The following is a 14,019-nucleotide window of genomic DNA, read 5'->3' as shown; positions in this document are numbered from 1 at the left end:
TACGGTGTTATAACATTTATTATATCAGTGTTATAAAGTGTATATATTGTATCCTGGTATCTGAGGTGGATAGTAAGGTGTTGCTAGGTTGTTGGGAAGGGTGCCGCTAGTTAGTTGCTAATGTTTTGCTAGGTAGTTGGGTTGGAAAGCTGTTACTCTGTGGTTGCTAGGTGCTTTGTAAAGTGCTTTTAGGTGGTTGCTATGGTGTTGCTAGGGGATTTTTAGTTAGTTGCTATAGTGTTTTCATAGTTTCCCAGGTGGTCTATTCTATTCTAAGCATTTCTAAATGGTTGCTATGACATCCATTGGGCTTGCTTTAGCATGGTGTATGGTGAACTGGATGGAAGATGGGCGGTTCCTCTGCAGTTGCTATGGTACTGCGAGGTGGATGGTATGGATAATGTTTTTAGGACAGAAGTGACTAAATATTTTGTCTTTAATTGTTTAATTATATCAATATTATTAACAAGTGATGGAAGTAGGTAGGTATAAGCATTTATTTATAATCTAATTTATACTTTTTCCACATTAACTTTAATGTTTAATGTTAATTAATGTTTAATGTTTAATTAATGTTTGATCTAATTAACTTAAATTTATTTATTAATACTCATTGATTTCTGCATTTCAGCCCCAAAACTCATTCTGACCGCAGTTAAAGGGACAGTAAAGCATTAACTCCACCACTTTATAATGTTTCCGTTCCTTCCCACAACGCTTTAAATAGGATTTCCACAGCGGTGAGGTTTTACCTGCAGTGACATTTCTCAGGAACAGCGTGAGCTTTGTGCAGTGAGAGCACTGCTGTGTATTTGTTTTGGTTTCAGCCGCAGCATGTGATCACATTTCACATGTGACAGAAACACAGCTTTTCTCATCACCTGTACCTGAGCGGGAATACCTGCACCACATTCCTCACCTCCACACCGTGAACACCTGCAGGAATGTGCAGCAGCGCTGAAATGCAGGACTGGGTGTTTATTAACATGATATAACATGACACACCTTCAGATCCCTATCTTATAGCATGTTGTGACGCTCACTGCTATCTTACACCCTGTCAACAGTCTATTTTCACTCCTATCTTCCTCCTGTCTGGTTTAAACAGCAGCAGAGCTTCTGAATATATCTACACTGATGGGCGTGATGTTTTGGAAATGAGGTGAGTTCAGGTACAGAAAACACAGGAGCTCCACTGACTGAATACAACCTAGACAGACGCCAACAGTCAGACGTTCATCGCTATCTCGGTAACACAGGCGCACCGAGCCGAGCGTACACCCCCACTTATTACACACACATGAACACACAGCAACACAAACCCAACTTTTACATCAACAATAAACAGAATAGTAAATAAAATAACATTGCTGTTCCCGTAAATGAGCTGCTGGAGCTCCTTCACAGCGTCAACCAGCAGCTCAGTTTCCTCTGCTGAGAAGAGTTTGTTGGACACGTCCAGGTAGCTGCACCGCTAAAATAGCAATCCACCAAAGACAGAACTCACCTGATCTACTCTTAAAGAGAATGATGAACAAGAGACACTCTGATTGGTTTATTTCTTTATACGTTACGCCCAAAATTAACCACACCCATGATTAAGAAATAAAGAGAAATAAGAGTAAGAGGTGTACTTTTCCCGACGTTACAATAGCAAAGACACACTGACACACTCTAAATCAAGCTGCACGGTATGCTGCGGTTAACAGCTCGCCTATAGATCACTAAAATAAGGCTCTTAGACTATACTTTTATGTGATGATGATGGGGAAGAAAGTTAAAAACAAAAATGAATCCATAAAAATAACAAAAATGCATTTTTATCATCTTTTAACAGAGAAAGTCAGTTTCCTCTGCTGAGAAGAGTTTGTTGGACACGTCCAGGTAGCTGCACCGTTACAATAGCAATCCACCAAAGTCAGAGCTCACCTGATCTACTCTTAAAGAGAATGATGAGCAAGAGACACTCTGATTGATTTATTATTTCACGTTACGCCCAAAATTAATAAACCACACCCATGATTAAGAAATAAGAGAAGTAAGAGTAAGAGGTGTACTTTTCCCGACGTTACGATAGCGAAGACACGCTGGTGCTGTAAATTTAACATCTTTAACACTGAAAGTCAGAGCACACCTGACTTCACATTAGACTTTTAATTAAGAGAATTAGTACATGCCTTTTGCGTGATGCATTTTAAGCTGAGCAAGGTGTACTTTTCCCATCGTTACGATAGCAAAGACACACTGACATGTCTTAATCAAGCTATAGATCACTAAAATAGGGTCCATTGGTTTGATACTGCCTACAATCAAAGTAAAGTGAAGTAAGTCAAATAATATTTACCTCTGGAACATTCCTATTGGTCCATTTATCAAATTCTAACACCGTATACTTTACCTGACACATTTTCTTTATATAAAAACTGAAAAAAGACTTTTATTTTGAAGCCTGAGGACGCGGGTGATGGTGAACTGCTTTGGAGCAGTGGTGATCATCGTGGTGTGAAGGTCATGAAGCTCACATGCGTGTAGAAACAGAAAACAGACCCAGTGTGTGTTTTTTTCTGGTTTTACTGTAAACTCCTGAGCAACAGGAAGTGCACAGTGTGTTCAGAGGAAGTGAGACAGGGGCTGATCAGGGCTTCGGTGAAACAGGTCTGACACACAGATGTTCAGTAATGATGTGCAGAAGATCAGTCAGTCGAGCCGAGCTCTGTTTTACTTCATCACCTTTTTACTGTAGGAAAAGTGTTTTCTGTAATTCACACGCTCTCCATTCATACTCAGTAATATGGTAATATGGTATACAGCACCAATCAAATGATTGGACAGAGCATCTCGTTAAATGTTTTTTAGTCATTTTTATATTTTATTCCTACATTGTAAATAAAATACTGAGGCTGGTAACTCATATAAATAAATTTATTCTGTACAACAGACAGAACTCGTGCTTTTCTCGCCCTTTCCTGAGGCGTTCCTGATGAGTGCCAGTTTCACCATGAGAACATTTTAGATGTTTTTTTGTGACTGCACTTAAGGATACAATACGTTACAACATAAACACAGGTTTATGTTTTGTGTGTATTGTCGTATCTGCTGATACCTGCCATCCTTTATACTTATACCCTATACTATATAATTTATTCAGTATACTGCACTACTTCATATCAATGGTTAGGTTACACACTTGTATCTATCTATCTATCTATCTATCTATCTATCTATCTATCTATCAATTTTAAGTCTTTTTTGATTGACTGCACTTACAGATACTTTTAAAGTTCTCAAAATTGACTTTCAGATAGACTGACCTTCATTTCTTAGTCATTTTACTTTTCTTTATTTAGTTGAGTAGTTGTTTCTTCTCATAATCTGGATTAGAACATTACTCAAATATTCACTATTCACTGTATACCTGTAACTCTACCTCTTCACTACTTTACTTTAACTGATGCTCTCAAACTTTACATTAAGAGACAAGAAATTCAAGTAATTAACTCTTGATGAGTTCAGCACAGCTGTTAACTGAAAGCCTGAATTCCAGGAGACTCTACCTCATAAAACTGACTGAGAAAATCCAGCAGAGATGTTCAGAACTGATCATCTAAACAAGAGGAGCTACTTTTAGAAGAATCTAATATATAAAACATATTCTAGTTTGTTTTTCCTTATAGTTTGGATGACTTTAATCTTGGATAGCATTAATCTTCAATGTAGAACATTTTAAAATGATATAAAAACCTCTAAGGTGCACCGATATGACTTATGATTATATGATTTAGTTCTGATACTGATACAGAAACTTTGCATATCTGTTAAAAGCTGATATCAGTGCAAATAATAATTTTTATATTAATTAATACACACATCTCACTGTGTTTCAGAGATATAAGGGGCGATATGTAGTGTTTTCCTACAAATCAGATTAATATAATTATACTATATTAGACTATATGATATAAAATTCAAGTAATTAATGAGTAACTTGATGAGTTCAGCACAGCTGTTAACTGTTTTGTGAATTTGTTTTTTTATTTACTTGTACTGGGAAAAGGTGTATCAGAGCCGTGCTATATTCTGTATATAATAACACACACAAAAACACACACACACACACACACACACACACTCAGATGTCCTCGTGCTGGTGACTCCCCGTGTCTGGGAAACACTGGAGGACTGTTTACACTAGAACTGAGGTGTGTGGGCGCGGTGGGGTAAACGTACATCTTCAGACACAAAACCACATACATAGAAACCTCCCTGGAACTCACACACACACACACACACACACACACGCTCAGCCCCTGTAACACCACATACACACTGCATTGTATATACTGTATTTATACTGGTAAACCACAACAAACACAATTACGTCACACTGTGGGGCCTAATCAGTTTCCTAGCAGCTCCATTCCCCCTCACTATTCTAAAGTACACTCACTGGGTTGCCAGATCCCACAACTACCAAGAAAAACACAGAATAATAAAAAAAAGTGTTAAACAAACCAGAATCTGTTTTATATTTTAGATTCTCTGCTGGATTTTCTCAGTCAGTTTTATGAGGTAGAGTCACCTGGAATTCAGGCTTTCAGTTAACAGCTGTGCTGAACTCATCAAGAGTTAATTATTTGAACAATAAGGTGTGTCCAAACTTTTGACTGGTGCTACACCTAAAACCTCTGTTAATCTTAGTTTGTTTTTAAAGTACGATTTAGTACAAAGTGTCATTTATACTATTTTTTTATTATATATTATATTATATTATATATTATATTTTGTCATATTACTTGTTTTACATAAGAATTTTCTTTTATAATAACTGCAATATTTAATAATAACAAACTATTATTATTATTATTATTATTATTATTATTATTATTATTATTATTATTATTTTGGTACCACTTTAAAATAAGGCTCCTTTTTTAAAGGGTTTATAAATAGTTTATAAAGGAGTTTATTAATGTCATTCATTAGGTTATAAACCATTAATAAGCAGTTACAACCCATAAACAGAAAGGGCAACATTGGCCTGTCGTTCCACATTCATTTATACTGTTAAATCTCAGATATTATATTTTTATTAACGTTATTCATTATATAAATGTATTAAATGACTAAACTGACTGTCTATATTATTTTATTACTTATGTTAAAAAAAGTTTTTATTAATGTATTTATTATTAATGTATTTACAACTTAATTTATAACTATTATTAAATTTTCTTTATAAACTATTAATGAACCCTTAAAAATAAAGGAGCCTGATTTTGTAGTAATACCCTTATTATTATCATTATGTAAAAAATAATAAATACACATTTGGCTTTAAAACAGCACACCTGGCAACTCTGGCAGGTGTGTGTACAAAAGTTACTCACAAAAACAGGACAGTACAGAAGCCCCGCCCCCTGAGGTGTGTATGTTGTACTGAGTGTACGGGCAGGTGAATGCCAGGAGTGCCTGTCGCCGTGGGAACAGGCGGGGTTTAGGACTTCCCGTTCTGGGCGGGGTCGTGTTGGTTAAAGGTCGGCGGTGGGCGGGGCCACGTGTACACTGCTCTTATCACAGGTAGTAACAGTTCTAAAGGTGAGTGAATGAGAGGAATTATAATTACTGTTCCAGTAAGAAGCTTTACTGTTACAGAGAAATGCTGATATAAAAAGCCTTTATAAACAATGGGAACAATGGGATTCTTTCATAATGAAATATTTATTCTGTTATTAAGCACATTGTCTTGTACATTGACCTAATTGTAAAAGTAAGATATGTAATTAAACACATTAATAAAACACTACTTAGAACACTAAAAAATATATAATTTGCTACCTCTCTTTAACTCTCTAACTTTAAACTTTACCATAAAATATATTTATTAAAATACTTCAGAGATGTAATTTATTTGCATTGTTGTTTGACTCCAAATCCCATCTATGCTTTAAAAATATATATTTCATAATAAATTCATAATATTTAAGTTAAAAAAATACACATTTAAATTGTGTCATTGGGTCCCTGCATTTCACTCAGTTCTGTTACCGTAACACATTACCCTGATCATCTAAAACAACTGGAACATTCTACAACAGGAAGTCACATCTACAACAGGAAGTGACATCATCAGCTGGTTCTTCTGAAGATCATTAGAAGAACAAAATTCCCAAAGTTCCCTCATTAGTTTTTTTTCTGTATATTTGATCTTATTGTAACGATGACTGAGGAGCTCAATCTCATCACTCAGTCCTGTTACCTAAATTCATTCTTACATCTTATTGGTTTATTTTTAAAAAACAATTTTTGGGGGGAAAATCACTAGAATGTGCTCAGTGTCCTCATGCTATTAGCATAGCCACCATTTAGCTATTTTTCATGGTTTTGCAAATTCTGTGCTAAAAACTAATTCCTATCACTTTAACTCCTGTTACTCAAAACATACAAAGTAACAGAAGTGAGTTTCAGTAACAGAAGTGATTCTTTCGTCATAAATTTAAATTATTTGAACATGCACTCAACAATTTCTTCAAAATAAAGACTTTCTCAAGAGAAAATGAAAGGAATAAGTGGATTATTGCTTTTAAACATACTTTTTAAAATTTCACGAGTTTTGTAAACATCTTCAGATTAGAAACCTTGTAAAAATTAAGTAAAGCTGCCTGAGATTGATCACTGAAGTCCAGAGTTATACAGGAGTTTCAGTTTAGCTGTATTAGCATTAGCCGCTAAACGCTAATCACACTAAGTGCTAGCTTTTTTTCCATTCAGAGGTGAGGATATCAGATTGTAGTCTGCCCGTTTACTATGTTCAAACATTCTGGGTTGGACAGACCGCTAGCTAATATTAGCTGCTAATGCTAATGCTAATGCTGCTACACCCAGCCTTAAACAGAATCACTTTATTCATCCAAATAAACAGTTTTCAGGAGAGAAATTTGTGTAGATTAACATCCAGCACTCGATTGATTTTAAACTTATTTTTTTCTTAAGAATTACAGTTTTGTTTACTTTGCGTAGCTTAGCTTTACTTAACTTAGTTAGAATCGTAATTAGAAGGAAAGCATGGTGAAAACCCTTGTTCCTTACTAGTGTAATGCGCCTTATAGTGCATAAAATACAGTATATAGATTTATATATATTTTTCGTATATATAAACATTAAATGAAAATTTCTAAAAGCAAAAAGAGCGATTTAAGAACCTTTATATTTATTTATATTTAACTTAAACAGATAAAATACATGTTGGTTTTTTTTTACCTGTTCCCCAGTGATTTTTACGTATTTTTCAGATTTTCTTTAATAACACACTCCCTGGTGTATCGCTGTGTGTGAGATACACTGTGGATAATCCAGTGTGTTTAGAGGATCTGTTACTCATGAGGGTTAAAGTCTTACTGGAAATGGTAAGTCAGAGATGCTGTTGGAGGAGGGGAAGGAAAATTCCCGCTTTCAGGAGTAAATATCTCTGAATCAACAGCAAGAATCCGTTCCTGCAGTCTGATTCAGGAGGTCTGATTCATCCTTCGCTCTGAGATCAGACCTCTCTTCCCTAAATGTGTTGAGTAATGAACGAGACTGGGCTTGAATAAACGTGTGAGAGTGTGAGTTTATACCTTATAAATAAAAACTAGAGTGGGGAGCGGTTGAAGTACCCAAGCAAAATGTTCTAAAACCAGTGTTCTAGTTCATTACTAGCATTAACTGACCTTTTAAACATACAACTCTGGAAAAAAATAAGATTTCATTTAAAAATGATGAGTTTCTTTGATTTTACCAAATTAAAAACCTCTGGAATATAATCAAGAGGAAGATGGATGATCACAAACCATCAAACCACCAAACTGAACTGCTTGAATTTTTACACCAGGAGTAAAGCAGCATAAAGTTATCCAAAAGCAGTGTGTAAGACTGGTGGAGGAGGAGAACATGATGCCAAGATGCATAAAATTAAACTGTGATTAAAAAACAAGGTTATTCCACCAAATATTGATTTCTGAACTCTTAAAACTTTATGAATTTGAGGTCTGAAAGGTCTGCATCTTTTTTGTTATTTCAGCCATTTCTCATTTTCTGTAAATAAATGCTCTAAATGATAATATTTTTATTTGGAATTTGGGAGAAATGTTGTCTGTAGTTTATAGAATAAAACAACAATGTTCATTTTACTCAAACATAAACCTATAAATAGCAAAATCAGAGAAACTGATTCAGAAACTGTGAAGTGCTCTCTTAATTACGTCAAGTCTACAAGACATGTACGCCTCTTTAAGTTTAAGACTAAGGCCTAAGATTGCTTGATGTTCATATTGTGCCGACTGCGGGAATGACGAACCTGGCTGATTGGCTCTTTTTAGCAACCAGGAGAAAAACCCTCATTAAGGAGAATTTTTAGTATTAGTGTTGTACTTTTCTGTATTGACAACCAAAGAATTTAAAGAGGCGTCACACAGTTTATCATTGCATTTCATTCATAACCATCTCAGGCAATTGATAATTGATTGGTTTGCTTACCTTGTTGAAACAGGGCTGGATGTGCTGCTGCTGATTGATTAATTAATTACTCTGAAATAGTGTTAAATCACTTTTTAAATCACAATTTATATAATCAGACTCTGATTCTGCTTTTGCTTATAGTGATTTATTTAGTTTATTTTAAATAAATTTGTAAGTATTTTTTTATATTATTACTGTTTTAATCTCTTTGATAATCAGTGATAAACTTTGGGATCGGGGACATCCCTACTTTTTGAATGATTTTTTTTTTAAGCCTTTTTTTAGTGTTTAATTATGATGATGATGAGTGTCAGTGAGTGTCATTTTTCTGTAAAGGAAGTGAAGGAAACACCAAAAACACAAGGATTTCATTTTTATAAAAATAGTGCTTTTTATTATAAATTATGAAATGATTTATAAATATAAATATGTGCAAAGTATTTTCAGGATTTGCAGTCTGCTTTCTTTCATTTTTTGTGGTTTCTCAGGGTTTTTTTTTTCTTTTCATCTTTTCTTTCAAGCATTAACCGCAAGTCACATGACCAGACATAAGGTTGTTACATCTTTACAAAAGACAAAAGAGCAGATTGTTACAAAAATGGTCTTCACACGTGTAAACAGTGTCTTGAAGATGAACGAGAGATACTCTGAAGTACGATAATAAGACAGGGAGTTTAAGGTCCCCCTATCTGAATACATTCATTTTTTATATTTATAAACATTCATAAATCCATAAACCTGCTACTCTTCTCCTCCTCTTCCTCACTTAAGTATAAAACCACACTTTTGATACCAGCTGTGTTAGCATCGTTAGCTTTTCAGTGCTAACAAAAACCCAAACATACTGTTTATACATGTTTACACTCTTCATACAGATGTTCACTGTCTAACTTCAGCTTCTCCAGTCAGGATTTTGATCAAAAACAGGTTCAGAAATGAAAAACAAACAACAAAAAAGGAACACTGATCATAAAACGATCACTCTTTTCACAATTTCTTTTCACATGTTTTGTCTTCTCGTAAAAAGCCTGTGTTTCTGCTGCCTCACTTTCCCCAGAAGTGTAAATGTCACTTCCCATAACCTTCTCAGCCCGACTGCTGTTACTCAGTCCTTCCTTTTTCCATGAAAGGCACAAATATTTACTTGGAAGAAGGCGGTGGTTGTGTTTCCGCTAAATGCTGGACCCGCTCCCTGCTCGGTAAGCCAGCACAGGCATGCTGGAGTGAGTTATGTTGGGTAACTTTGGGTTATGTTGGGATATGTTGGGTTGTGTTGGTTTGGGGGCAGCGAGGACCTGCTCTGGAGGCTGGTACCCAAGTGGGCTTGGTGTTGTTGGGTGTTGTTGGATCATGTTACCAGTTCCTGTGGCGAAAAAAGGGTGTAGAGTAAATAGAGTAGTAGTAAACAGCTGCCTTGCTTGTTCAACTAGAAAGGGAACTTTGGGTTTTTAGGCTGGCAGTTCCCAAAGTTCCCAAGAAGTTCCCAGTGGAAAGTCTGGATCGAAGAGTGTATTGAAGGCTGGTGTACGAAGAGCAGTAGCTATGCTTTTGTCGTCTTGAAAGAGACAGTCTTTGATAGAGAGTAGTAGGCCCACTGTTGGGATGAGAACTACGTACGTACTTCTTGTGCAAATAAAGGGAACGTTTGGGAATGTTCATTGGAGGTGACCTCTCCCGTCGCCCCAAGGTTGGACAACCATCGTGGAAGAGGTGCCCAATTAGCAGCACTGTTGGTTTCTTGAACGCCTCTCGAAACTTTCTTCTTGGAGCTTTCCGCTCCTTCAAGTCCCATCTCAATCTCCTAACAGTCGCCATTGAAATGGAAGATCTTGCAGGAGCCCGCGGGAGCTATCAGAGCTAGCTCTACCCTTACTTTTAACGCCAAGTGTGCTCAAACCGAATCAATTCCTCCTAAATAGGAGCGTCGTATTCCTGAAGAAAGTCCTTGAGAGATTGAGGCAGCTGCTCTCTCGTACTGGAAATGTCCAAGTGTCCGTTGACCGTCTTCCTGCACAAGTGCTTCAAAGAAGACATGGTGCACGGGTACGGCCTCAGCAGCTCCAACGGGATCTTCTCCCGCCCGGAGTAGATGTAGTAGGCGCTGCGGACGTTGCCCATAGAAGCGGCTGCCCTCGCCGAAGACATGTAGTGGTGCACGAGCTTGAGAACGCAGTCGAAGCGAGGCACCGCCTGCGAGCTCTTCGCGTCCGTCTGCAGGAAAAACGACCTGTTGTCGCACTGCACCCGCAGGTTCTTGGTGCCGGACTCGGTCTTGACGCTGAGCGTGAAGAAGTGGCGATTGTCGGAGCTGTCGCGGATCAGGAAGGTGCCGTTGGGCTCTGACGCCAGCATGCGGTTGGCCTCCTTGCCGCTGATGGACGACCAGTAGAAGCCGCTCTCCTGCAGCTTCAGGACCGTGCCCTGGACCAGCTGGTACTGCAGCTTGGAGCTGAAGGTCTTGTAACGGTGGGGAGCGAGCCGCATGTTGGCGTCCAGGGTGCAGCTGCTCATTGCGGGTTTGCTGTGTGTTACCATGGCGTACTTGGAGCTGGCATTAAAGGTCAGGACCACGTTGGATGAAGATGGTTGGCACCTGATGACGAAGGAGGAAAAGAGGAGATGGGTAGATTAGTGATAAGGTTTGGGGAAGTTCCAGAGGATGGCACTGATGCTAATCTCTACAGAGATTGCGTGATCTGTATGGATGCATATAGATATATAAAACACTTTTAAGGTCATTGAAGTACGATAATAAACTAGAATTATAATAAATAAAATTATAAACCCTCAAACTGTTTTAAATACTTATAAATAGTGATTAAAAGTGAAAAAAGGTCTTATTTAATATACAGTTCTATACTATATAATATATTATGATTAAGATAGTATTGTACTATATAGTTAATATACTATATAATAAATGTGTTTATTCTTACAGATCTGTCTCTGTATTACTGTGGCACTATTTCTTTACATTATATACTAATGTATAAACCTAAATAAAAAATAAAACAGAATAGAAAGAAAAGCTTGTAAAAAACGTGTGTTACTTACACATATATGGTCAGTACTTAATAATTAGTCAGTAGGATTATATAAAATACTAATGAGTTTAATAAAATACTATATAATCAATGTTTTAAGGCTACAGATTTACACTTACATTTACATACAATTACATTTAGAATAGAAAGAAAAGCTCAAAGATAAAATTCAATGTTTGTTACTATATTTTTAAGAATAATACTTACATATACTTATAAAATCAGTACTTAATGATCATTAAGATCATATAAAATACTAATGAACATAACGTATAAAAACAATATAAATACTATTTAAGGGATGTTTTAAGGCAACAAATCAGCTTGAATACTGTTTATCTAATCAATATTAAAGTATTTCTATTGTTATTAGTATAATTAAGCAGTTGAAATGTAAATAAAGCAGATATTTACCTTTTTTATGAGGTATTGTATGTATAATTCAGTTTAATCCCAGTAGAATTTGAGTAAATCCGGTGGATAAAGCAGAGTAAAGTAGTCCGCTGTGTTTCCGCGCTGCTCTTTCAGCGTCTGATCTCGTTTCTGCCGAGCCGCGGCCTTTTAACGGCCCTCCCCCTCCAGGCCCCGCCCCTGGCCCCGCCCTCGCTCCGCCCCCCGCGGTGTTCCTGTAAGGGGGGCCGGCTGTCAGTAAGTGCGTTAGAGCTGTTTCCTGGTAGTGGCCGAGGCCCCGCCCCCTCCCCGCGCGCGCTGTGTTCTGCCGCAGGAGGAGTGGTGCGGCCCGTTTACAGTAAATTAGAGCGGATCACTCACTCAGCTGATAGTAAAAAACACTGCGCGCTGCTGCCAGGCAACGGCCACGCGCTTTACTATACACACACACACATACACACACACACACACACACACACACACACACACACACACACACACACACAGCGGGAACTGAACACACACCAACCAGTTAAACCAGCAGCACAAAGTCTTACCGTAATACCTGACCTTCTTCATCAGAACAATTAATTAATTAATACTTAATTAATCAATCAATTAATTGCAGCCAATTAATGTTATTTAACTGATTTATCGATTTTGTTTTTGTTTTTGTTATTCCTTCTCACCATTAATCTTTCTCTAAATAACTGTTATGACTTTATTATACATTATATACAATATATATTTTTTATGACATTACAATTATATGATTTAAGGTTTTTTTATTATAATATATTATTATATGATGCTGATGATTTTTTTTAATCTCTTGTTTATAACGTTTTAATTAACAGTAAATAATTGATTATGATGCATAGTTTTTTTTTTGGCCCAGTCACCATCAATCCCTCACTAAAGAACTTTTATTATATATATATTTTTGACAATTATATTTTTGTAGATTTTTATATAATATTTTATATTATACGATGCCTAGAATTTTTTTATAATCTCTTGTTTACCGCATTTTGTTGTGCTTGCCCACATGGGGTCTTAAATATAAATGTAGATGTAGTGTGTGTGTGTGTATATAAATATAATATGCTTTATATAAATATAAAATTAACATATATAAATATATCATATATATATATATATATATATATATATATATATATATATATATATATATATAATCTGGGTCTGAATTTGTCACTTATATAAAGTGAATTATTATTGTTTTGCAATGATTAATGCTAATGTTAATATGTTTTTGTATTGGTTATTGATATGGCTACATATTTTATGTTGATTTATAAAATAATACCTTATTTGATGTAGGTTTGTGTAGATGTGTAATATGTGCGTGTAATGTGCGTGTAATGTGCGTGTAATGTGTGTGTAATGTGTGTGTGTAATGTGTGTGTAATGTCATGCAGTAGACGTCACCTCATTACAACAGACATGAAACACAGGAAATCTGAATCACGCCAGCGAGCGCTAACGCTCACACAGTACAGCAGGAGATCAGTGAATGATGCTGCTGTGATCAATCGACCTCCATTCCTCAGTGTTCATGAATCACATGGAATAGTGTGTGTGTGTTTGTGTGTGTGTGTGTGTGTGGTACAGCATGTTGTACAGTGTTTGGTAGGGGGTAAATGTGTGGGTAAGCAGTTGTATTTAGTGAGCTAAGTCAAAGGGCAGGTCGCTGCTAGAAGTGTGTGGTAAGGAGTGTGTAGTGTGTGGTAAGGAGTGTGGAGTGTGTGGTAAGTGGTTTGTGGTAAGTAGTGTGTGGTAAGTAGTGTGCGGTAAGGAGTAAACGCTAGGTGAGCAGCTGTGAGTCAGAGGGCAGAGCTGGTGCTGTAGGTGCAGTATGAGGTAGTAGTATGTTGTGCGGTGCAGTGTGTGTGGTAAGTAGTGTGCAGTAAGTAGTGTGTAGTGCAGTGTGTGTGGTAAGTAATGTGTGGTAAGGAGTGAATGCTGGGTGAGCAGCTGTGTGTCAGAGGGCAGGACTGGTGCTGGTGCTGCAGGTGCAGTATGTGGTAGTAGTATAGTATGTTGTGCAGAATGTGTGGTAAGAAGTGTG

At 36.7% G+C, this 14,019-nt stretch overlaps 1 protein-coding gene across 1 annotated transcript; it reads right to left on the bottom strand.

The window, feature by feature from the left end:
• Positions 1–8,859: 8,859 nt before the first annotated feature.
• On the bottom strand, positions 8,860–12,071 carry socs3a (suppressor of cytokine signaling 3a). The gene is made up of 2 exons (XM_007243060.4): positions 11,952–12,071; positions 8,860–11,086 (listed from the first exon to the last, which is right to left on the bottom strand). The coding sequence occupies exon 2, from the start codon at positions 11,026–11,028 to the stop codon at positions 10,405–10,407; it is 624 nt and encodes a 207-aa protein (XP_007243122.1). The 5' UTR covers positions 11,029–11,086; positions 11,952–12,071; the 3' UTR covers positions 8,860–10,404.
• Between the last annotated feature and the right edge of the window lie 1,948 nt (positions 12,072–14,019).

This window comes from Astyanax mexicanus, chromosome 19 (assembly GCF_023375975.1).
Source record: "Astyanax mexicanus isolate ESR-SI-001 chromosome 19, AstMex3_surface, whole genome shotgun sequence".
NCBI classification, from domain to species: domain Eukaryota; kingdom Metazoa; phylum Chordata; class Actinopteri; order Characiformes; family Acestrorhamphidae; genus Astyanax; species Astyanax mexicanus.
The sequence above is the reverse complement of the archived record's forward strand: the minus strand, read 5'-3'. Positions and strand labels throughout refer to the sequence as shown.

Excerpts from the sequence above, each read along its gene's own strand:
- socs3a (XM_007243060.4), bottom strand. The coding sequence starts at position 11,028 with ATGGTAACACACAGCAAACCCGCAATGAGCAGCTGCACCCTGGACGCC.